The sequence below is a fragment of the Panthera uncia genome, chromosome D1 (genome assembly GCF_023721935.1).
Source record: "Panthera uncia isolate 11264 chromosome D1, Puncia_PCG_1.0, whole genome shotgun sequence".
NCBI lineage: Eukaryota > Metazoa > Chordata > Mammalia > Carnivora > Felidae > Panthera > Panthera uncia.
In genome coordinates, this window is record NC_064808.1 from 100,319,190 (window position 1) to 100,345,463 (window position 26,274).

The 26,274-nt window shown below is 45.8% G+C and overlaps 1 protein-coding gene across 1 annotated transcript in view; it reads right to left on the reverse strand.

The window, feature by feature from the left end:
* The window catches only part of NCAM1 (neural cell adhesion molecule 1), a 312,221-nt gene that overhangs the window by 46,939 nt on the left and 239,008 nt on the right, over positions 1-26,274 (reverse strand). The window contains 7 exon segments of the mRNA XM_049613106.1: positions 7,529-7,671; positions 15,272-15,438; positions 15,884-16,001; positions 17,173-17,310; positions 17,698-17,841; positions 18,885-19,103; positions 20,794-20,868. Coding sequence (XP_049469063.1) covers positions 7,529-7,671; positions 15,272-15,438; positions 15,884-16,001; positions 17,173-17,310; positions 17,698-17,841; positions 18,885-19,103; positions 20,794-20,868 — 1,004 coding nt within the window.

The window sequence follows — 26,274 nt, forward strand, 5'->3', positions numbered from 1 at the left end:
GTAACTAGGGTCTTGAGTGTGTAACATTAAAATCTAAAGATTAATATTTAGCTTTAGTTTTCTTTCTGTTTTGTTTTTCTTTTTCTTTTTCTAATTTTTTTTTTCAACGTTTTTCATTTATTTTGGGGACAGAGAGAGACAGAGCATGAATGGGGGAGGGGCAGAGAGAGAGGGAGACACAGAATCGGAAACAGGCTCCAGGCTCCGAGCCATCAGCCCAGAGCCTGACGCGGGGCTCGAACTCACGGACCGCGAGATCGTGACCTGGCTGAAGTCGGACGCTTAACCGACTGCGCCACCCAGGCGCCCCTTAGCTTTAGTTTTCAAACAAGGTCCCACATTACCCAAATGGAAGGAAGCAGTCAGAGAAATCTCAAAGGCTAAACGCTAATGACTTCTAAAACCATTTGTGCCAAATCATGCAAACCTCATAAATTTAATTCTCTATGAAAGTAACATAGGTATGCTTAGCAATTTGGGGAAACCAAGGAGAGATGTCATCTGCATTGCTGTGACATGAAATGGGATGTGATCATTTACCAGGACCGATCATTCTAGAATAAAGCGAGCAACAAGATGAGTTGAGCTGGAAAGGGCTGAGTGGGTTTTTAGACACTAACTCTGTGACTTTATGACCCAAAGCCACATCAACCAGGTGAGAGGCAAAAAAAAAAAAAAAAAAAAAAAAAAAAAAAAAAAAAAAAAAAAAAAATCTCATCATTTCAAAATGCCTGGCCTGGGAATTGGAGCGATTTATTTCTGTAAGTATAATTACCTGGAGGTGATTTTACCAGCACCAGCAAGAGAATAAGATCCAATTTTAAGAAGTAATAAGGATTTGTTCATCCACTCCCAACACAGCTTGCTTGCTCATCCTAAGACACTATTGCCAAGTAACGTCTACCACTATTGACCTATTCTTTAATCTAACTAGATGACTAATTAGTTTAGCATGTCTGGTTATTAAACTGTAATGGCGAGTTAAACTGCGATGCTTTCGAAACTAAAGACTGGCTAGTGGTCAGGTAAGCTATACCTCCTGCTTCTCCGGTCGAGTCCACGAAGCCTGGAGAGAACAAGATATAAAACACAACAAGAAAGCAGTAAAATTTTACAACATGTTGCTTCAGAGAATTGATGTATCACACTGCATTCCGTGCACATGCAGCTTCTTTTCAACTCAGAACTTTTTCCAAGGCTCACTTTCAATGGTGTGTTTATTACCCAACTGAATTTAGGGTTTAGCTTATGGTAAGCTTTCCCCACCCCCTTATGCACATTAAGATGTATAATTCAAAGGAGAAGGCTTTCCTAATCTTTGGTAGACATACACAGGGGTACCAGCAGACACAGCAGACTGCTCCTGTTCCAGAACATCTTGAATATTTCTCGTAGTTATTTCATGTCGCTATTAGTTCTGACTATAAAGTCTAGAGATACTCATAGAGTATGTTTCCTCCTTTGGATTCTATTAGACAGCTTATCACAAAAATACGAATGCCATTTTGTGCTCATGCATTTTATAATTCATTGCATGCATCCTATTAAAAATCACGTTTATATTTTCTAAAAAGGAACTAAAAAAGGAGCAGAGAGGTACATTAGGAGTGGTTAAGTATGAAGTGCTTAAAGTTGTTGATCAGGAAACTTCCAGGACACCAAATTCTGAGTGCTGAGGCAGGCTCCAGTCAGTTCTCAGGGGCAGAGGAATGCCCGGATGGCATGCAGGCTCAAGAGTGCACCATCGACATCAAACAGAGGAGGGAGTCAGCTCAGAAGCATAGAGGTTTGGGTGTCTTCCTACCCACGTCTGCATATTTTATATCTGGCACTCGGGGAACTCCTACACTTAGAGTTTTTCCGTTTTCATACTGGGTTTCAAAAACATCCTACCTGCAGTTGTTCTTTTTATTAAATGGCATGACTGCCTGGTTGTCCCTGATGTTCAGATGGAAAAAGGAGAGAACAGATACCAGAGACAAGGCAATGCAATCCAGGAGATGCAAATGGTTAGCAAACATTTAGTAGGAGTCCACTAAATGCAGAGAGCTTTTGTGAGAAATGAGGATGGAGAGGTTGGATTATGTCACGTGATGCTGGAATGAAGAAAAAAGTGAGGACAGAGGACCATGCACCATGTGTCGGTGTGCCAGCATGTCAAATGTGGCCGCCAATGAGAAGCTTGTCTGTCACATGCCAGGGCTGCATGAATCAAGACTTTTTTAAAGGGCTATCTCATATGGAGTTACTTGTTTTTCAAATCTGATCCTTCTTGTACCTCTCCCAAATCACTAGGGTTTTGTGTTGTTGAGAAGTAGTTGCTAGTAACACAACGCCTCCACTAGCCTGACGACATGCCTGTGTGCCCGATGGGAGTGGTAGGATATGCCTTGGCCCTGATAATTTGGTGATGGTGTGTAGTTCACTTTAAGACAATCTGATGTGCAAATATACACACATAAGACAAATTAGGATATGATTAGCCATGCTCCAGAAATTTTAAGTTCCAGGTCCTTTTAATATTCACGTTTTATTACCTCACATACGAGTCTGCAGGAATATGTACAGTGAAGCATCCCTACACTTAGCCTAAAGTAGACCCTGCTATACCACACCCTATGCCCACACCCTGAATATGCCAGACTCTAATTGCTTATCATAGGCACCTTTTCCAGTGTTTATATGTGGGCACCTGGTTTGCATTAATGAGGAATTCTCCCCGGTGACAGAAAGATCCAGTTTTCAGTGAATCCAGAATTTCAAAGGTCTCTCTTATTTGTGGGATTTGTGGGATACTCTGTCAGCTAAAGACTCGAGGTTCAGGAAGTTCCATTTTTTTCTACCTGTTCTGAACTCAACTCTTTGCCCCTCTTCTTTTCCTTAAATATTAAGGCTTCGTATACATTTCTTTACCAGTCATTTCAAAGGCATGTTCAAATAAGAGGTTCAAATACGCACACAGAGAACGTGTTCTGATAGTGACCGATTGTGCAAATCATCACCCAGAGGTCTCGCTCAGTATGTAAATGGTACCTGGAAGTTAGCCCCACTCACTCACATACCTGGCAATATTTAAAATGAGTCTTGGTAGTATGAGCAATGAAATGATGTGGATGTGCAAACTTTCTTTGTACCTGCATTATCACAATGTCCTCCAGACACATTGATCAAACTGACCCATTATGATGTTCAAATATGGTTTGTTTCAAGGGTTTTTTTTTGTTTGTTTGTATTTGTTTGTTTTGGGCCAACATAATGGAGATTAAGAAATGGATTAACTTTCAGACAGGTGATCTACCCTAACGATCTTAATGACCCAAATGTAGCCTACCTGTTATCAGTTGTTGAGCAAAACCAACTCAACTAGCTGAAGCTTAGCAGACTGATAGTAATCAGTCTTGAAGGAGTGATTGGACTGAACCCAGAGATGCGATCAGATAGATTTTGACAATCAGGCTCAGTGTACTGGCTTTTGCTTGTTTCCCCCACCCCTTCTTTCTCTTCTTCTTCTTTTTTTAATGAAGAGGAACATCAGTTTTCCATTAGAAAGTTACTAACTCTGTGCCTATGGTTGAAAGCCTTTTCTCTCCTCTTAAGAAGGGTAATACTAGACAAACACTAGACTTAACTGGCAATGAATCAAAAGACCAAGTTGCTGTAATTAGCTTATATTGTAACCAGTTTTATTAAAGAAATCATTGAGGGGCACCTGGGTGGCTCAGTTGGTTAAGCATCCAACTTCAGCTCAGGTCATGATCTCACAGTTTTTGAGTTCAAGCCCCATTGTGAGTCCCAGCCCCACGTCAGGCTCTGTGCTGAAAGCTTGTTCAGAGCCTGGAGCCTGCTTCGGGTTCTATCTCCCTTTCTCTCTGCCCCTGCCCCACTCACACTCTGTCTCTGCCTCTCTCAAAAATAAATAAACATTCAAAAAAATAAAAAAAAAAAGGAAATCATTGAACCTTCCACAAAAGTCCTCAAAATCATGAGGAGCACCATGATATTGGATGCTCTGCCTTCCAAGCCAGTGACCCAGAGGAAGGCCCTGGTAGCACTCTAAGGACTTTGCACGTGACCTTGTCCGAGTCAACATTTTTATCAGAGACTTAGACCAAGATATTTCAAGTAAGTGTTCAAACAAGGTTGGAGCCAATAGCTAATACAGATACTGGATGACAGCTGCATGGGGAAGGCTACTGAACTGCTTGCCTTTGGGCCTTGTGAAGGAAGTGGGGTCACCACTGAGTGTTAGACCTCATTACTTTAAAAATACGTGAATAGAACAGGGGGGCCCCCTGAGGCTCAAAATGTCCTAGACCTACAGACCTTTAAGGACAGTTCTGATAAAAGCCAGACTTGCCTGGTTAGAAGGATGGACTGAAATGGTTCTCAAGCCAGAAAGAGTTTGTATGGGTGGCATTTTTGGTAATCGAGGTGATTAGAGGTGGCTACTGGCATCTAGAAGGAAGGGAGCTATTGGTACTGAGTTTCTGGCCATGCACAGGACCATCCCAGTGAAGGAAGTGCCTTCCCAAAGTGCCACTGATACCACTGAGAAACATGGGGTTGCAATAAACAAAACACAACTTTTAGCAGAAATAAATATAATATTCTGCATTTTAGGTGAAGCAACCAATTGCATAAGAGCAGGATAAGGGGCTATGTGGCTTAAATGCTGTTCAGATAAAAAAGAGCTGAGAATTTTAGTTGACCCCAAGCTCCACATGAGGCAACACAATGAGGAAACCGCTTCAGGGGCCAATGCAACTTTAACTGCATGGTGGTGTCCAGATCAAGGGAGTCAGAGCTGCACGGAAGACTGCATTAGTTACACTAGGCACCATAAAACTTCAGGGGAGTGTCACTGGACTGGGACCACTGGGACCACTAGAAAGCACAAGGCGGGGAACCCATGACCCCAGAAATGAGGAAGACCACTGAGTGTGTTTAAGGGAAGAAGAGTGGAGAATCCAAGAGCCCTCACACAGGGCACTGAGTGGCAGAGGTGGGAAGACGGAGCGGAAGGGGCAAGGAAGCAGACCTTCCCGATCACCAGTGCTGGCCAGCTGTCTTGCAGAGGACGGTCGCCATCACCCTTCAGGGAGTGGCCATGGGGCTTTCTGGCAGATATGCTGGCAAGGGAGTGCCAGGTGAGACTAGACAACCTGGAATAGGGCCTCTCTTCCTGCCTTCTATGATTCCAGCATTTTGCGCGGTCTAATTCTCAGGAGACTTCCTGGCCTCCGCGGTTAGACACAAGTGGCTATTTTTATCTGCTTAGTGTATCAGCCTGATTGTAAAAAGCCAACTGTTTTCTCTCACTTCTATGCTGCAGTGACTCTAATCATCTTGGTACCTGATTATATACGACGCACCTTCAGGTGGAGGAGAACATGACGGGCCGCTGCCAGGTAAAAGTGAAATTTATTACCTGGAGTCCAACCGGCACCTGTAATAGGCCATCTTCGTTCTATTAATTACAAGCTATCCTCAGTGTAGGACAGAGAGCAAGCTTCTTTGATGTCAATATATAACTGATAGAAATGGCAACTTTTATATGCAGGGGTTCATTTAGGCAAGTGTGTTAATCTGGTGTCATCTCACTGGCTGGTCTGGAGGACTTGTTCTAATATCGATTCACTCATGCTCCAGTAATGTCACGTCAAGTAGACTTGAAGACAGTCTGTATGTAGTAAAAGGAACCACAATGCAATATATGTGGCTGGCCTTCCATAATTATCTCAGGTTGAGACCAGTGATCTACACTGATAACTGAATTATACAGTACCTACTTGGCCTGAGATGGTCTCTGTTGGATACCTTTGGTTTCACTACTTAGTAAGTATGAGTGTGTATTAGTGCCTGGTTATTTGTTCTCTTTCTGTAAAAATGAATTCACAGATAGAAGGCAGAAGTGACCACCTATTAAAGAACTTAGGGTAGGCACAAATCTTAACGGCCCTTCTGGTATAGCTTAGATGTTGAGCTATTCCTAGAAAAGACATTGAATTTAAAAGCATCATTCATCTGGGATAGATATTATTTCTGTCCTTTACTGTAGGTCAACGATATACACTGGTTCATTCTGGACAAATCTACTCACAAGCCTGATAGAGAAAAATCTGGTGAGCAGCAGCCCTGTGGTTTAAGCCCTGAAATGTACATTCAATCCATGTAACACACACGATGGGAGCTGAAATCTGAGCTTAGGGTTTAATTCCAATGTTGATAAAGAAAGTATCCAAGTAAACACCACATTTCCTAATCCGGTTGGTTTTCACAATATCGAACAGCATATGTGAGTCTCAAAAATACTTAGCAGTTCCTTGAGTTTTTGTTAAGTGGAATTCAACTGTGGAGGTAAAACTTGCAAAAAAAATAATGGGCTTTTTGGAACAAACAGCAATTTCTATTCCTTTTGATTTAGTTTGCTTTCTATTAACAGGGCAGAAATCAGATCCTCAAATGCAAATCCCAAACGTGGCTCTGGCATTTCACACTATCTCTTTTTGACTTTATTTTAGTTTACCCTCTCTAGGGATTTCCTTTAGGCAGGCAGAAGAGTGAAGATCTATCATTTTTGACATTCAGGTCAATAAGCAATCCATTATAAATGTTCTTTAAGGCTAAGGCCATTATTCCTGAATAGGTGACAAAATTTTGGCCAACTAAAATGAAGCCCATTACTAGAGGGTATATGAGAGGAGACTGGAGATGTGCCATAAGAGGCTTTAAGTTGCTCTGAAACCAAGCTGTTTCTTCCTCCTGTTTTTGGCCCACTCAGCAGCAAAGAGCTTCAATGACGTAAGGTTATCTAAATTTTTATATATTGTCAATAATAAAGATAGCTTTCCGGGGGCCTATAAATCTACATGCTTTAAAGCTAAATTTTCCCAGTCATTTCAATTTACCAAGAAGGTCGCTGCCATGTGCTTAAACTCTCAGTGAATGTACTGTAGAACCCAGTGGAATAATCATCATGTAGAAACTGCTAATTATTTTTGCCTTCAGAACAAAATGATATCCAAATGTAACCGAAAATACAGGCAGACACAAAGGCAACCAAGCTTTTGTGCATATAGTGCATGTACAGCATGAGTCTACAAAACACAAGGAAAAGAATTAATAGGGCTCATTCTGATCCCCACTATTTCTGGGCGACACTTCCCTAGGTGTCCCCTGTGATGATGGTAGGAACAGCTGGGGCACCAGGATCTTGGCTTTTCCTCGCACCTCATAGCTCCATAATCCAAAATCACTACCCCCTTCCTCCCCAGAACGTCTAACTTGACCATGCCCACTAATATCACAACCCTGCAAATCTTTGCAAGAAACTGTGGTCCTTCCACTGTAAGGGGACACTGGTGAGGCCACAGCCAGGCAGGCTGGAGGATGGAGGCCACAGGACCTGGCATGGCCTCTGGTGTCTGCATCCTATCTTTGGGCTCATCGAAGAGAACGGGGCATGGGCAGACACAATCTGCTTGGAGCCTGCATCCCATGGCCCTGAAACTCTTGGGGGACATCATACCTTTTCTTCGCTGCTGATGTTTCGGGTAGAAGTCCTCCAGGTGATAGAGGGAATGGGGTCTCCTGAGGCTTCACAGGTAAGAGTGACTTGTTCCTCTAGTTCCATGGCAGTCTGGTTCTCTACATAAGTGATTTTGGGTTTTGCTGAAAAGACAAGACATGTTAATGAGTCTATCTGATCTTTGAGCTTTCTGGGTTTAAGTTACAACATGCACCCATTCAACGAAGGTTATGTGCTTACTAGGTGTTAAGAACCTATTCCAGGTGTTGTAGGAGATAAAGAATGGAATCCTCAAGGAGTGTGCAAATGGGCATACAACAACATTGATGTGATAGCCAGAGAAATAAGATCCCATAGAGTACGAGTGCTAAGGGCAGTGGGTGGAGAAGGTGAGGGGCAGAGGAAGATCGCTCTTCTGGCTGGAACCTTCATGAGGGGAAAGTGTCCCGGCTGGGCCATGAGACTTTCAACACATGGAATTTTGGGATAGAGACAGTCATTCCAAGTGTAGAAACCTGCTTGACTGAAAGCAAAGAAGTGAGAACATGGGAAGAGGGCAGTGTGGCAGGAGCTGGTGTTTGTACATCACGGCAGGGGGAGGCGATGCTGGTCCCAGGCACAGGGATCATGACTGCCTGGCTAAAACACTTGCTTTGAATGATCTTGGGTGGCTGATGGAGGCCCACTGGCGGTGTTTGATCAGAGGAATGAAATGGCCATTTGTACTTCAAGAAGGTTAATCTAGAAAAACTCAAGATGATTTAGAATGGAGGAAAGCTTGAGGTGGGAAAACCAATTTGGAAGCTCTGGCCGTGCCCCAGATGTGGCTTAATACAGTCCCGAACTGGGTGGTCTGGGGTGGGGGACAGATGGGGAAGGTCAGCTTTGAGAGAGGTACTTAGAGCAGGTTTCACAGGAAGTGCCAAGGGAACAGAGGGCAAAGGAGGCATGGCAAGACACAAAAGAGGGGATGAGAAGGTGCTGACATGACTCTGAGCGTCCTGCTGGAGGGGGGAGTTGGGTTCGCATTGACTCCAGGAAGGAAATATGGCGAGTGATGGGTTAGGGGCTGTGGGGTGGGCTGGGATAGGAAGGAGATGAGATGGGTTCATTTTCCAAATGTTTTGGGTAATGCAAGAAAACACAAGGATTCGAAAGCTGAGTTAAATGTTAAAACATTAGAGAAAATTGACTTTTCCTGATTTAAAACAATTATACTCTGAAATTGCTAAACCTTCCATGGAAGAGAAAAGATAACACTACACAAATGTAACTTATTTCACTAATGGAGGAGAAAGACCAGGCTAGATATACAAACAAAAGAGAAATAAATCAAATTTACGGATAATTCTGGAAAGAACTGCATTTCCTTTACATTCACATTCATACGGTACCCCCAAGTAGGTTAATGAACTACTGCCTATATACATCCTACAAGTTGAGGTGCTCAATTTTGCTTTAATAAAGAGAAAGCATTGGCAAGGCTGTGCATTTTCTGTAGCAAATATCTGCTTCTATATAAAACTACCCCTATAGATCAAATATTCTGCCACAGTTAATCTGTACTAACCAGCCTGCTCGGCAAATCCTTTTTTGATGGCAAGCACATAGGCACATCTCAATCCAATGTGGCCAAATGATCACAAATTGGAATTGATGGAGTCCAGTTGAGTGAGGTTTTCCCCTTGGAAGGTTTTGTGTCTATCTGGATAAATAGGATTTTCCAGGTGGTCACAACTCATATTGAATGGACCAAGTGTTAAGTGTAGCTGGACAGGAGGTTTTACAAAGATAAAAGCTGAATTTCTACCCTGTTAAAATCACAGATTGAAGCGTGTTAAAAAATAAAATTCAGCCTAACGACTGAATTCACTGAACTGGACAGTTGTTTTGAAGTCTGGAGGCAGTATAGGAAGGCTGAATTTTGGCTTCTTGAAAGCTCGATGGATGTTGTGACCGAGACGGTGTTTGCTGGCCTTTTTCTGACCCCCTGAACTTGGTCCTGGCAGCAAAAGGTTAACAGAAGACAGACAAGGTATAGTTAACATCTATTAATGTTTGGTTTGGTGGGTTACAAAAGGTCCACTGTACACATCTTTAGAAAAAAGGAAAATGTATTCTTACTAAAAATATTATTAACAATAGCTAATTTCAGATGGTCTACAGAGGGCTGTTGGGAAGGAAGGCAAGCTTTTCACTGATGACTTAACCTCTCTGCACTACAGAAGCAAGGCTCTTGTGAGAAGTAATTGAAGGCTTAGAATATTGCCTTGGAGATAGGATACCAATATAATTTCCTGTCCAAATCAGGACACCCTTGAGTGGGAGAAGGGATTCTCTACATAACTACCTTGGGACAGTGGGCATCATCAGGCCAACGGGGACAGATGCAGGGTCATTTCCCTCTGCAACCCAGGATCTACAGGAATAGCTCCAGGTTTTATCTTCAGATGGTACTTGTACCATTTTAATTAATGTCTGTTGTGGGCCCTTGACTGTGGATCCCCATTTTATATTCCACCTGCTGCTATGGGAGTTAATGCCTCAGACTGTCCCATTGTACATCTCCCCATGGACCTCCCTGTGAGAACACCTGTCCTTGGGAGTTTTCCAAGCACACTGGCTCTCCTCTTCCAGCATGCCCATGGCTCTGCACCCCACCACTAAGGAGTGGTCTTGTCTATTCCCACTCCAATCCAGACTCCTACATCCCCAGCCCAAGGAGGGTTCTGGGGCCCTGCTTGTCTGAACAGAGAGGCTGGGCATGACCAGGCGCACCTTCCTTCAGGCTTTATACTGTGTGGTAACTCACAAGGGCTGTTTTGGTCCTAAGGGGTCAGTGAAGCAAACCCATTGGTGAACTGGCCTCAGCCCACGGCAGCATGAGGCCTCAAGAGCATTCATGCGAGCATAATAGGAATATGAGGAGACAAAAATACTTTTTTAGAAGGGCCCATGGGGAGAAAAGCAATGGAAATTCACTGCCAAATTTAAAGACAGGTAGGATGTAACTACTTAGTAAAAAGAGCTTCTGGCTGATAACTAGGGCAAGGCATGCTAGAACGTGCCCCTTTCTTAGGAAAAAATGATGTCAGTAAGGTACAATTACGGCAGTGTCTAATTTAGATATGCTCCATACATACTAATTGCCTTCCCTTCTGGAATCAGGGGAGTTCTGCGTGCTTCTCTACTGTCTAAGCTGTTGGTTTCTTTGCTCTTCTGCCCCACTACTGCCGACTCTGCTGCCAATGGGGAGCCTGTTCCCTCATTTCTCTCCTTAGTGCTGGTCCCATGGCAAACCAAGGGGAAGGAGAGGGATGGAGGAAAGAAGGATGGAGCCCTAACTAGCCACCTCCCCACCTTGGCCTTACTACCAATCCCCTAAACCAAGGGAGGCCAAAGGAGGAAGAAGAGGAGGTTAAGAATGTGAAATGGAGAGGGGAAGGGGTGTGTGCACGAGGCACCAGGTTACTCCAAAGAGGCAATGCAAACCCTCCCCTGGATATCATAGAGGAGGACTCCCATTTCGGATGGGGTCCCTAGGAGCCGGTGATTTGCTTACCTGTCTCTGCAGTCTGGCCACTTCTCGTCTATTTACTCTTCTGGACTAACATATGTTCTCCCAGTGCGATCTCGGGGAAGAAACTGTGTGTGTGTGTGTGTGTGTGTGTGTGTGGCACAGAACGAGAGATGCGTGGTGGGAGAGGCAGGCAGAATGACAAATGGTGCCTCGCCTCAGTTCCTGCATCCTACATTCCCTGCCTGGTTACCTCCTTCCCCAGACCTCCAGCTCTTTCCTCTACATTGGCCCCACGAGGCTCCTGACTTACTACCCACGCCTCCTTCCCAGGGCAGCTCCCGGCAGCAGAGAGGCCTGGAAGAGAAGCCAAGCTCTGTTCCTGACCAGCCAAGTTAGAAGGGAGTGTACTTCTACAGAGAAACAATGTTGCCCATGGTGAGCAAGGCAGAGCGCCCACTAACTTCAGCATTCCGAATCATTCCATCTGCAATTCAGAGGCAGTATGTGTTGAGTTGAGTTTCACAGAGTAGTAACTCCCAAAGTAGTAACTTTGAGTAGTAGGGACCTCAAAGCCAACTGCCTGGGTTTGAATCCTGGCTCCTTGGGTAGGTCACTCATTTCTCTGTGCTCAGTTTCCTCATTGGTAAAGTAAGGACAATAATGAGATCTACCTCACAGGGTTGTGCTGAGGAATAAGAGTCAGTTTATAGACACAACTTCACACAGTGCTTGACATACTATAAGCACTTGCTTCGTGTTGGGTGTTATTACTACCTCCTGGGGCTAATATCTAAGAATTTCCCAAGACAAGTGATGGGTACACATTCCTGGACTCCTCCCCCTGCCATATACAATGTGCTTCATTCACATAAACTGCTATTCCTTCATTTATGCAAATTCTGGCACCTGAGATCTGCTAGGCACTGTCCTGGCAGCTGGGGGTTCACAGTCCCCATCTACAAGGAGCTCACATTCAACGTAACACGAGTCCTTCCTGCCTCTGTGCCTGTGTGTGTGTGGCCTGAGGTCCTTGCCCATGCCCGCTCCCTGCTTCACCCTGGAAGCCCTTGCTTGTGAAATAGCACACCATTTGTGAAAATCTCTCTGACTTCTGTCCCACAGGACCACACATCCTCTTTTTCTATGAAACACCATGCACATCACCATTATGAAGTCCTTACAATGGACTGTCATTAAAAATACCCGTGTTGGGAATATCCAATGGAAAAAAGACAGTCTCTTTAACAAATGGTGCTGGGAGAGCTGGACAGCAACACGCAGAAGAATGAAACTAGACCACTTTCTTACACCATTCACAAAAATAAACTCAAAATGGATAAAGGACCTGAATGAGAGACAGGAAACTATCAAAACACTAGAGGAGAAAGCAAGAAAAGACCTCTCTGACCTCAGCCACAGCAATTTCTTACTTGACACATCCCCAAAGGCAAGGGAGTTAAAAGCAAAAATGAACTGTTGGGACCTCATGAAGATAAAAAGCTTCTGCACTGCAAAGGAAACAATCAACAAAACTAAAAGGCAACCAACGGAATGGGAAAAGATATTTGCAAATGACATATCGGACAAAGGGCCAGTATCCAAAATCTATAAAGAGCTCACCAAACTCCACACCCAAAAAACAAATACTCCAATGAAGAAATGGGCAGAAAACATGAATAGACACTTCTCTAAAGAAGACATCCAGATGGCCAACAGGCACATGAAAAGATACTCAACGTCGCTCCTCATCAGGGAAATACAAATCAAAACCACACTCAGATATCACCTCACGCCAGTCAGAGTGGCCAAAATGAACAAATCAGGAGACTATAGATGCTGGAGAGGATGTGGAGAAACGGGAACCCTCTTGCACTGTTGGTGGGAACGCAAACTGGCGCAGCTGCTCTGGAAAACAGTGTGGAGGTGCCTCAAAAAATTAAAAATAGACCTACCCTATGACCCAGCAATAGCACTGCTAGGAATTTACCCAAGAGATACAGGAGTACTGATGCATAGGGGCACTTGTACCCCAATGTTTATAGCAGCACTCTCAACAATAGCCAAATTGTGGAAAGAGCCTAAATGTCCATCAACTGATGAATGCATAAAGAAATTGTGGTTTCTATACACAATGGAGTACTACGTGGCAATGAGAAAGAATGAAATCTGGCCTTTTGTAGCAATATGGATGGAACTGGAGAGTGTGATGCTAAGTGAAATAAGTCATAGAGAGAAAGACAGATACCGTATGTTTTCACTCTTAGGTGGATCCTGAGAAACTTAACAGAAACCCATGGGGGAGGGGAAGGAAAAAAAAAATGAGGTTAGAGTGGGAGAGAGCCAAAGCATAAGAGACTCTTAAAAACTGAGAACAAACTGAGGGTTGATGGGGGGGTGGGAGGGAGGGAAGGGTAGGTGATGGGCATTGAAGAGGGCATCTTTTGGGATGAGCACTGAGTGTTGTATGGAAACCAATTTGACAATAAATTTCATATAATAAAATAAAATAAAATTCAAAAAAAAAGAAAAAAAATATCAGTGTTGGTCATCAGTGTGAGTCCATGAGCCCATTGATAAAGACACAGAGCACGTTATTCATCCTCATAACCTTGGCAATGGCTAGGCCTATAGCAGACGCTCAAATGTTGTTGGCTGGCACTATTATAGTTTATATGCTTATGTGTTCCTCTCCCTCCTCGTGTCTCTCAGAGGGACATCAGACTTGTCTCTGTTGCCCCTCTATCCAGCAGCACTGACGTTCAGTAAATATTTGTTAAACGAAGGAATACATCAACAAAGGCATCTGTCTTTATACCATGGAAAGACTTGAAATGAGAATAATTGGGGAAGAGAATTAGAGAAAAAAACTATCAAGAATATTTTCCAAGACCATTATTAGCTTTCACTCTCCAGTATATCCGGTTGATATGAACCAAACTGATCACCTATTTCTAAACCCAATTGTCATTAATAGATAGGATTCACCTGTGATTAGCAGGTCTGATTGCAGACAAGCACTTGATGTTTCAAAGCTCTTTGTTTACAAACATGGATTGGTTCTCTCAATCAGGCTAAACAAGTGGGTCTCAGGCAGGTTCCCTGGGCCCACACAGTAGTGACCTGCGAGACGCCATGAACCAGAGCTGCCTATCTGGCATCTAGCAGCACCATCTACAGTGGACCAAAAACATGATCAGTGTTGACAGCCACTGGGCTAAGCATTTCTCTGCCACAAATTCTTTTTCCAAGGTCAGGTCAAAACACATTTCAGCTCTAAATGAATGGAAGCTAACTGAGTTTATGAAGAGATGTAGGGATGCTTCTCATGACTTTGATGGCACTGTTTCACACAGGCCAGGGAAAGAAACAAGGAGACACAGGCAGTCAGCCTGGGGATCACTGATATCACCAAGGGCCTTCACGAGCCCGGCACTGCTTGCAGTGGCAGAGATAGAGCAGGAGAGGAAAAGAAGAGCTGGCACTCTACCACCTTGGAGGTTACATCCCCAGTGGAGGTACGACTCAATCCCCAAAGCAAAGACGTAAATGAGACCAGTTCAGGTTTGATAAGTGTGGTGAAGAAGGTACAGTAAGATCAACAGAAGGGCTCGATGGAGGTGGGTGGGGTGTTAGTGGTGTGTCAGCCAAGGCAGTGCAGGAAGGATTCATCGAGAAGGTGGGTTGAGCTGAGATCTGAACCGTGCAGGAGAAGAAGGCGGCTCAGAGTAGATCTGGGGAAATGACACTCCAAGCGGAAGGAATATTGAGGGCAATGGCCCTAAGACAAGGAACAGGCTTGGTGTGTCTGAGCCGCAGAAGGAGGGCCTGAGGGGTTGGAGAGTGAGGAGCAAAGTGCAGGAAAGGTGAGGCTGCCCCGGAAGGCAGGGGCCGGCTCAGGTTTGGTCTGGATTTCATTCTGGTTGTAATGGGAAGCCATGGGAGAATCTTAAAGGAAGGATTGGCGCTTGAGGCTGTTCTGGCTGCTGTGGGGAGGGGCTGAAAGGGAGCACTGGTGGGGTGTGGGAGACCAGCTGGGAGCCTGTCTCACTGACCAGGGGAGGAGGCGGATGGCACGGAGTCGGGCTCAGGAGGGGCAGCTGGCAGACGCGGTTGCACTTGGAACAGATTCCGAGGCAGAGTGGACAGGGCCTTGCGGGTGGACTGAGCGTGCAGGGTCAGAGGAAGTGTGGCAGGGCAATGACCTTGACCCCAACTGTCCTTACCAAAGACTTTGAGGTGGATGGATGCATCCTGCTCTCCAGCCTTGTTCTCGGCGATGCACACGTACTCGGCCTCGTCGTTCTTATCCACCTTCCTGATGGTCAGCTCAGAACTGTCATCGCTGAAGACGTATTTGTCATCTTCTTCATTCTCTATCTGTTCCCCGTCCCTGATTGGTACAGAAATGCAAAGTACCATGATTTTGACCACAGAGGTATGATGTTTATTTTTAATCAGTTTCCATAAAATGCAGATCGAGCCCATGGGGAAGACTCGGTCTTCACATACAGTCAACACACCAAACTGTACTTCGACATATGCCTTAGATTCCTCCACCCAAACCTCTGTTTCTGTCCAAGGGCTTACAAACTGCACCTACAAACATTCCAAAGAGGGCCTCCAAGGCCATGCCCTCTGGTTCTGTCCCACAAACGGAAAATGAAGGGATCTGACACACAAGGCAAGAGAAGCTTGCAGAAAAGGATCCATCCTACACCAGAGCTGATATTCCCAAGCAGCCCATACCCGTTCCACTGAAATGCCAGCACGGAGCAGGCTCTGTGGCGTTGCCTTCTCCACTAGTCCCTAATAAAAGGCACGAGCCGGTCTCTTACTTTGTCCAGCTCATGGTGGGCTCTGGGAAGCCTTCAGCATCGCATATCAGGGTGACGGACTGGCCGAGGTTGGCGGTGGCATTCACTATGCTCTGCCTGGCCTGGACGGTGGGTGGCACTGAAGGAAAGAAGAACTGTCAGGGGTGGCTGTGAAAACCCGGAGGGACCCAGTGGCCTAGAGAAGAGGCACATCCGGGGGACCTCAGGTCGGAGGGTCACAGCCTAGAGGTCAAGAGTCCCGGGCAGCTGCAGGGCTAGTGTGAGGGATCTAAATTCAGACGTGTACAAAATAATTACTCTAAACGGAATAAATAAGGCACCCACAAACATGCGTCAGTGTTTTTCAACAGTACATAATGTCATTGTATGTATAGCAACGTATAATACTGTTTTCCAACAATACAGCTTTAGAAGCTACATTAGTATGTTTTATTCATTTAAAAATAGTATTAGACTTAAGAAATAGTATTCAACTTATACTAGCTATTTATCATTATATATTTTCTTAGTCAATGAGTATTAAACTTACAACTACCATGGTAAGTGGAACCTGATGTCCAAAAGGAGGCTCTTGATACTGGAAAAAGTCGGAAAAGCCTGTTCTCAGTGGCTAAATGGTTAATATACCAATTCAAAATGCATCAGCTTACCGAGTGACATTTCTCTGGGATTGTCATAAACAACCGTGTGCACAAACTGTTTCTACCAAAAGGACTGGGAGGGGGAGAATTTGGCAAAAAATATGTATCAACAGCCAAAACAATTCGACCACGATTTACTTATTTTCTTAGTACTGACATTATAATTTCCTGTAAACATCTTGTAAATGTCAGATCGATTCCACGGGTGTGTTTATGTGACACTGCAAATTAAAATTGATAAGCCCGTGGCCCAAGATTCTGACTATTCTGAGGACTGAATTGATTATAATATTTTCTTTGAACTTTGAGCCAGAGGACTAACCTCATGATTACAGTAGCATCAAGGACAATGAGGGATGAGTAAGAATTTATCGGTAAGCATGGGGAAAGTTTCCAGTTCCGTAAGACAATGAAGGACATTCAAGAGTTGCACTAGAAGTCTTCGGAGTTGAGGGAGACCCAAAAGGCAAGTGTATTAAGGAAAAAACAAAACAAACCAGAGGCTGTGTAAGGAGGAGGGATTCAGCTGAGATGGATATGTGAGTCAGGACAGGATTTATTTAATAGACCAAAGAGGAAATTACAGAGGATGATTTGGGGGAACCAGGTTGCAGTAATGGAGAGAGCAGGAAGAACAGATCTCCTCACCATTCACAATGACCTGAATGTCCTTGAAGTTGATCTCCCCCCGTGCCAGGATCCTGCCCTCGCAGCGATAAGTGCCCTCATCTGTTTTCTTGATGCCCCGGATCTGCAGGTAGTTGTTGGACAGGACTATGAATCGGACTAGAAGAGACAAGAGGCGGGTTCATCCAAGGATCAGTCAGAGATCTCAGGTATCTGCAGGCAGGTCACAGAGCCTTTCCTCTTTCCTAGCTGCAATCTTACAGGTGGGGCTTTAAGCTGAAATACAGGAATATGTTCTTGGCTCTGACATACAGCCAAGAGCAAAAGTCTACTGGAAATTTGTCTTTCTCTTTGGAGAGAAAGTCAAGTGCCTGAATGGACAAGCTACAGACATACACCCATTCAGGACCTGGAAAGTGCATGTGGTTGGGGGACACTGGCATCTGAGTCTGGGCTGTAATGCTTCAGAGGCTGGCTGAGGTGGAAACCCTAGGGGACTTGGGGAGCTTGGGGGGAAAGGCAGCTGCCAGGGAATTCAGGCCTCACCATCTTTTTTCAGGATGACATCCCGGCCTTTGTGTTTCCAGATGATGGTTGGGGGGAGGGAGCTGACCACATCACACACGATCACGGCATCTTCCCCCTCCCTGAACTCCTGTGGGGTTGGTGCATTCTTGAACATGAGCTTCTCTGGAAAATAAGCGAGAGAAGAGTGAGGGGAAACAGCTGGTCCTCCCATGCAGACCGCTTTACGCTAGAGCCATACTGCTTGGGTTGAGCCGTGGGCAACTCTCAATCCATATACCCAGTTGCACAGGACAGGGTCCCACCCCATACGTAACCAAGACGCCAGGCAAAGCAGCTGGTATAATCAGGGGAATATGGCATCAATGTTTGGCAATCAATGCCTGTTCACTGAGTGCTGAATTTATCATACTTTGTGTAGAAAAGGGTCTGTGGAGGGAAACAAGAGTCTTTCCCAAGTGTTCCTTGCCATGTGGGGTAGTGCCAATGAAACACAAAGCACAGGTGGAATGAACTGGTAGAACACCTAGTCTACAATGATTGGTCATTAGTCCTTTCTCTGTCTCCCACTCTGACACCCCAAACTCAGCCTTCCTAGAGCAGTGAGGATTCTGAAGAACTGAAGAAAGGCAGGCTTAATGGCAGTAAATACTCCGGCAATCAATACTTTCCATTAGCTGTCACCCACCATTATACTGGCCAACGAGTATATGCATGATAACAAGGTGCCACCTCCAGACCTGGTTTCAATGACAATGGGAACTGCCAGCTCTGAGCGGCCCAGAGTGTTCAGATAATGATCCCCCACACCCCACCGAGCCTCTGGACTCCATTAGCAGCAGGGAGAGTGAAATAAGAGGGAAAACCTGAATTGTACAACAGTCAGTCAACACTTGGGGAAGGGATGGGGAACTCTTAACAGCCCTCTGGGAACTGTGTAATTTGAAATTAGAGAACACAGGCCAGAGGGAGGTACCTGGGATCAGCATGAACCGGGGTCGTGAGTTCTGAGTTGGCCAAGGATCATTTAAGAACTCCTCAAATGGAGTCGGAGCTCCTATTAGGTCAGCTCAGAAAAGACTTAAGGAGTGGAAAGGAAGAAGCCCTCAGCCGGCCCTCTGCTGCCATCCCACTCTGCCTGCTGCCCACGTGTCTTTTGGCCAAAGGAGAGGACAGGGAAGATGGAGGGAGACAGAGGAAGCTCTTACGGAAGATCTTCACATTGACCGTGGCCTCCGACTCGCTGCCATCCTCGCCAGTGACCACGCACTTGTAGATGCCGGCATCGTCAATGTTGGCATTGTAGATGGTGAGTGTGGAGGAAGAGTCGTCATTCCACACCACGGAGATCCGCTGCTGGTTTGGGGTGAGCTTTTCTCCATTGGGGGAGAACCAGGAGATGTCTTTATCTTTGGCATCTCCTGCCACTAGAGACGAAGAGATTATTTTCAAACCACTTAAGTTGGAAAGACAAAGTCCCCTCCAGGGTGACAGCAGGTTCTCAGTAAGAGCTACTGAACAAGAGATCATTGGGCTTGATGATCAGGGAGGGAGACCATGTACATGAGGACACAACACAGCCTAACTCTGGGCTTGATCGTTATGTACACAACACCACTTATAGTAATTGGAAAGAACTCAACCACCACGCGCGCCAGTATTTTTCGGAATACCCCGTGAGGGAAGAGAAGAGGCATTTGTTGAGGACCTACTGTGTGCCGGGCTCTAAATGAGGAGCTACAGCCCCACAAAATAGGGAGCAAAGGGAGTTAGTGTCTAGGATCAGAGCTCAACGGCGTAGCCAGTCTGAACCAACTGATCAGCTGATTTTTGAGGGCTTAGATTATGGCCTCCAGAGAGGAGGATGAGACACCAATTAGTCTAGGTGTGTGGATTCCAACCAGTTTTATTCTAGCATCTGCCGGCACACATTGGCCTGTCATTTCAGCACCCCACCTCAGACAGACAAATTATTCTCCTTAAATGCTGCAAAGAAGGCAGCCAGAACCACTCATGCGCCCTTTCCCTGGGCCCCCTGGGAGGGGGAGATGCCACTGCTTAGCGGTCTCCAACTCCAATCCGGAACAAGGGCTCTGGGCACCGCCTCTCTGTGCGGCGCCCTTCCGCAGGCCACACCGCCTGGCTCTGCACAGATGCTTAGTATGGAAATGAGGCAGCCTTCCTTTCAGGGCCCATCATGGTTTCAATAAATATCGCTATTTGCAAGATGTGCAGTGGGTTCCATGGCTGCATCTCCAGATCATTTAAATCGCTGCAATGAAGGCAAAGCCAGAGTGAACACATCCGGCGGCCACGAGGCACCTCAGCCGGCGCAAATCGCGATTGCACTGAAAGGCCCCTCCCTGTCCAAAGCCGCTTGCTAGATGTCAGTCTACGCCTAGCTGAGCTCAACGTCCCCGGTTCTTCCATGATCCGAATCCCAGTCATGTCACAAGCAGAGAACCCAAAGCCTAATCACAAAGCTTTCACTCCACGTTTCCTGACGACTATCTGAGCTGTGGAAATGGGGCATGTTTTCTCAAGAAAAAACAAGGACACCAGCTTCAATAAACCCAGAGCTCTGGGGGGAGCAATGGGACAGGATACAGGTGTTCACGACCGATCTGGAAAACCCAGGACCCACAGCCTCACAGCAAAAGAGACACCGGGGCTCCATTTCCTTTCAGGCAAGTTTCAGACCTTCTTGGATTTTCCTGTTCTGGCAGATTCTAAGAAATAAGCCTTACACTGACCCACTGAAGCATTATTTCTGAGGCAGCACTATTCTCCGTCATCATTTACAGAACTCCGGGTCGATATGGAGCAGGGGATCTGCGGTGATTTGCTATTCTGGGAATTTGTGCCCAGACTTTCCTTGGAAAATCCCTAGACATCCTCCATCACCCTGTGGAAGTCCAGATGACACATCTCACTGTGTCGGGGCGGCCCTTTGAGAAGGGAAGGAAAAGGGCCTGAGGGCTTCCCTGGCTCTCCGCTCACACGACTGGACCGGCAGCAAGGTGGTTCCAGGCACAACCAGTTCAGCACACACAGGCCACGGGCTTCTGCTCTGCTGGCCACCTTTCCTCAAACGCAGTGGGGACACAGGGCACTTGCCTTGGCATAAGAAGAATTTGGATTCTCCAACGCTGATCTCCCCTTGGCTGGGGACAATATCCACCTGCAGAGAAACTGACAAAGACAAAGTCCAGTTGAAACACACATTAGGATTTTTGAGAACAATACCCAGAGCTTTCATTCAAAAATAGGGTCTCCCACCTCGCATTAAGAAAGAGTGAAGGCCAGGGCACCTGGGTGGCTTAGTCATTTGAGTGGCGGACTTCGGCTCAGGTCATGATCTCACTGTTCGTGAGTTTGAGTTCCGTGTTGGGCTCTGGGCTGACAGCTCGGAGCCTGGTGCCTGCTTTGAATTCTATGTCTCCCTCTTTCTCTCTGTCCCTCCCCCACTCACACTCTGTCTCTGTCTCTCTCAAAAATAAATAAACATTAACATTTTTTTTAATTAAAAAAAAAAAGAAAAAAAAAAAGAAAGAATGAAGGGAGGATGCTGTCTGGGTGGAGAGCTTGTCACCACCCAAAGAATCCCCAGTTCCTATGCCAAAGCCAGGAGTGGTCATGGTCCGGACCATTTCCTGTGGAATTTCTTTCCACTTAGACGGTATGAGGTCCCTGGGGAATTTGGGCTGACCCTCGCTCTACATGTTTCTGACCTCTTGAGAAGGCTACGCTCCTGCTCCAAAGAGAAGCACTTCTGGGATTCACAGAAATAAAAGATGAGCTCCTTTTGGATGTCAACCTGAAGCATTCCCAAGGCTGTGTGACGAGGGAAGCCTGTCACTCCACACCTCTGCACAGGGGTCTCCTGCCAGCTCCCCTTGTCACCACGCTTGATGACTACGGAAAAGGGTTCATTGTGATGATCCGGATGGATTTTGAAGCACAAGATGCCCAAACGCTCACCCTGCCTCATGACGAGGGGACCCACACCCCTCTTTCTGTAAGAGGAGACAGCACACAACACCATTGCTACAGTCAGTCAGGCACTCCTCTGCAATGCTGCCGTTGCTGCCCTGCGGGACCCCCTGTCACTCCTAGTGACTCGTACAGAATTCTGATTTGAATATGCACACACTCGGTCATTCTCCTCCACCGATAAGACAAAATACGCTGCCCCTGGATGCCACAGATTGCTCTATCCATTCAGTTCCTCATTCACCTGCTCGGAGCAGATACCTGCTCCTCGTGAAAACAGAGTTTTAGGATAGGGATAAAATGCTCTTATCCATTTGGATTCAAACTCCTTCTGCCTCCCTTCCAAATCTGAAAGCTAAAAGCTAACGGACATTGGGTTCAATGCATGTAGCTTCTTAGAGCTGATGTGGAGGAGGGCCTGGACTATACAGGCTGGGTAATAGAGACTCAGGGAGCCCTTCCTTAGAACAGCCATTTTCTCTGCACAGCAGACCGGGAGGGAATGCTGGTTGCCATGGAGACTGACTCCAGGCTGAGCTGCTGTCTGTGCTCCTGTGATGAAAGGACCATGGTGCTCAGCAGAGCCGAGGGATCAAAGGGCCTGCGTGGGGCTGGGAAGGGGAGCCTGGGGACATCCAGCTACTGGGGGAGGGTGGGGCCTTGCTAACCATCCACAACAGACAAAGCAGACCACGGAGAACCAGCAGAGGCTTCAGAAGGAGCCAGGGCACGAGTGAGGAATCAGGCACAGAGTTCAGGCCGGGGGAGGATGCTGAAGGCTCCACCGTGAGGGCAGGAGGGGCTACTCAGACTTCTCTGGTGCTGGTTGGGAAGAAATGGAGCAGTAATCCGGGGGCAGCCAGTCTCTCTCAGGCAACTTCACTGGGTTGACTGGTGATGACTCATCTGGGGCCTAGATGGAATATCACTGGGAGCAATGAAAAGGCTCCCCTACCTTTCCTGAATTGCCACATAGCACACAGAGCTGCAAAGGAACCTAACACTCTGCAAGTGTCACTAGCTGTGGCTGCTACTGTCACTCTGGACAGAGCTAGGTGTGCTCAGTTCTTTTTTTTTTAATAAAAATTTGTTCTAAATGTTTATTTTTGAGAGAGAGAGAGAGAGAGAGAGAGAGCGAGAGCGAGCAGGGGAGGGGCAGAGAGAGAGGGAGACAGACTCTGAAGCAGGCTCCAGGCTCTGAGCTGTCAGCACAGAGCTCGACGTGGGGCTCGAACCCATGAACCGTGAGATCATGACCTGGGCCGAAGTTGGATGCTTAACCAACTGAGCCACCCGGGCACCCCCAGGTGCACTCAGTTCTACATGGAGGGAGCCAGAAGGAGTCTCAACCAGCACCAAGTTCCACCTCCTCATTTTCTGGATGAGAGAGAGAGGTAAAGTGACTTCACTAAGGTCACCTCTATTTAGGGCCAGCCAGGGTGGTGGTGGTGGCAGCTGCAGAGCCCAGGCCACTCGGCTCCCAGGTAAATGTCCTTTCCATCATGCAGTGTTTCCTCTGTGAGTAGAGGATAAAACGTTTTCATTCATTCCGTTTAAGGAACAATCTGGAGACCCTGAAGAACAACCCTCAGATTCACCATCCCCTAACAGAACAGAGCAAGCCCAGAGCTGGTAAGGCCTTTAGTATTTGGGGGGCACAGGGCCTGACAGAGAGGGCCACAGGCCAGCGCCCTCCATCGTGAGGCCAGCCAAGACCTTTCCATCCATGTCTATGGCTCACTTTCCACGGAACAACGGGTCCATGAAAGCCCAGGAGCTGCGCCTCTGTGATCTGTCACGTAAGTAATGGTCCTTGCTGGAGTTTACTGGGGCATTCTTTAGAGAATCAGAGGCATATTTCTGCCTGAAAGGTTCACTGGCCCATATGCTGAGCATCAGCAGCCAGCTTCAACATATGGATCCCGTTATTCTCACCGAGCCCTTATTGCTTTGAGAAGGATATTCTTATCCCAACTGAAAAAACAGCCTTCATTTTTTCGGTTCTTTTCAAACAGAACATGACTCTCCAGGGGCCAGAGAACATGGCGAGGCTCAAGAGTTTCATACCTAAATGTGGCCAGTATCCTTCTCTGGGCCGTGGAGAGCAATCAGAAACAAGAATTTCAAAGGAATTCCCAGCTTAGCCCAATCCCACGCACACATTTATCATCACAGAGGTTTTTGAAAGAAGACATATCCATTTAGACTCCTGGCACATAGGGAAAAGATAGTATGATTCCTCCTTCAAAACACCAGAATCAAAGCTGGGCCAGAGGAACCCCAGCCTCTCTGAAAGTCAATGCTTGGATGCTTTCCACTGAAGCACAATGGCTGATTCTTCTTCCCCAAATTCTGAACCTTGAATTATTAGGTTTAATAGCGGTACGTGGAAACCCTGCTCTAGTCTCCAAACTCTTTCCATGCACTTCGCGGTGCCCCCCGTCCTTTCTTACTCCATTAGGCCTTTCGTTGTTTGCAATAAAAATTCCTACCTCAACTTTTGCTTTTCTCCAGTTGCACATATAAGTGAAATTTCCTAACCAGGCATAACTCATACCTTTAAAGAAACCTAGGAAAACATTTCCCCCAGAAAAAGTATCTCAATTCTTGCTTTGCAACAAATGCTCTGCCATAACACCATGTGTTATCCTACTTCATCATAGATGCTTCCAAAGATACACGCTTTCACAGATGGGTGTCTGGACCTGAAGGGACCCGGGTGCTTCCAGCACCTTTCAATGAGTATTCGTGCCCCATGGCCCCCTACAGCCAGATCACTAGTTCTGGTTCACAAAACATAGTTTATTACTTCATCTGATGTTCACAATAGTTCCGAGACATAAGAAGGCTGACCTTATGGTCTCCGTTCTACACAAGAGAATATTAACGCTCAGAGAAGTAAAATAACTAGCCCAGGGGAATTCAGCTAATGAGCAGTCAATAATCAAAGTCATCTGATTCTAAGGCTCCAGCTCTTCCTCCTACACTCCACAACTACCACTAATGTTTGTTTGCTTTCCTCATGGACTCATTATGACCTACTGGTTACCATTTGCTCTCTTTCAAAATCATGGGCTGGAAACAGCAGAGTGTATGAACATCTTATAGTCAAGCTGCCGCCTTCATTTCTACCCTGGTTAATTCTAACTGGCATCTTTGCCCACAGATTATCATAGCGTTATAACTCCTATTTCACAGGTGGGAAAGTGGAGGCTCAAAGCCATAGGAAATAATAATGGTGGAGTCCAGATTCCAAGCCAGGATGGTTAAGCCCCAGATATCTCTCCCATATTCTTTCCATCCCTTGTGATCAGACAGAGAAAGGGTTCTCTTCAGAACAGAATGATTACCCCCTCTCCTCATCTCATTTAAAAAGTAAAATAACCCTGGGGGAGATCTGTAGGTTTTCAAATGAGTTTTCTGTTTGAATGTTTTTTTTTTAATTGATGCTATGTTAGAAAAGATGCAAACTTGTATAGCAAACAGCTTCAGATGTAGACAGGACTTTTGTAACTCAACTTCTGGCAGAAGTAAGACAATTTCCTTCAGTTGCTAAAGAAAAGTGAATTCAAAATTTCAGTTCATAAAACATGCTAAGGCATTTATCAGAAGAAGTAGAACTCTTACTAAGGCAAAGTAACAGAGAAAAATTATCCTGATTTCCAAAAGGAGATCATGGATTTCACTGGAGTCTACAACTTGTTGATTCTCTTTTTTAAAAAAAAGTTTTCAAATGTTTTTATTTTTGAGAGAAAGAGAGAGAGAGAGAGAGAGAGAGACAGACAGACACAGAGAATGAGTGTGAGCAAGGGAGGGGGAGAGAGAGGGAGACACAGAATCCGAAGAAGGCTCCAGGCCCTGAGTTGTCACAGCACAGAGTCCGATGCAGGGCTTGACCTCATGAACCACAAGATCATGACCTGAGCCGAAGTTGGATGCTTAACCGACTGAGCCACCCAGGTGCCTCGATGCTCTTTGGTTTTACTGGTATTCTTTTCAGATTCTAATATGCTTGAGGAGGTAGGAGCTGAGAAGAATGTAAACCCAGGTCTCTCCCAGGGCTAACTGAAAATATTTTCTTGTTGAATGGTGATAAAAACATTGATTGCTGAGGAAGATGGATTAGAGATGTGCAGTGGGCCCAGAACCAAGGTAAGAATTGGTCACCAATTCAAGAGAAGGGTGAACAACAGAATGTTACTCTGATAAGTGACAATTTACCACATAAGGGATTTTCTAGAACATATTTGATAACAGCTAAGAATTTTTTTAAATTTTAAATGTTCATTTATTTTTGAGAGAGAGAGAGAGAGAGAGAGAGAGAGAGAGACAGAATGCGAGCAGGGGAGGGGCATAGAGATAGGGAGACACAGAAACCGAAGCAGGCTCCAGGCTCTGAGCTGTCAGCGTAGAGCCTGATGTAGCTCTCGAACTCACAAACCCTGAGATCATGACCTGAGCCAAAGTCAGTCATTTAACTGACTGAGCCAGCCAGGCATCCTGTTAACAGCTAAGAATTTTTGAACAAGGAATCAAAGTGTCAGTATATAGTATTTTGTTAGTTATTGTTCCAGAAATGAACCTTGAACATCACCATACTTAACC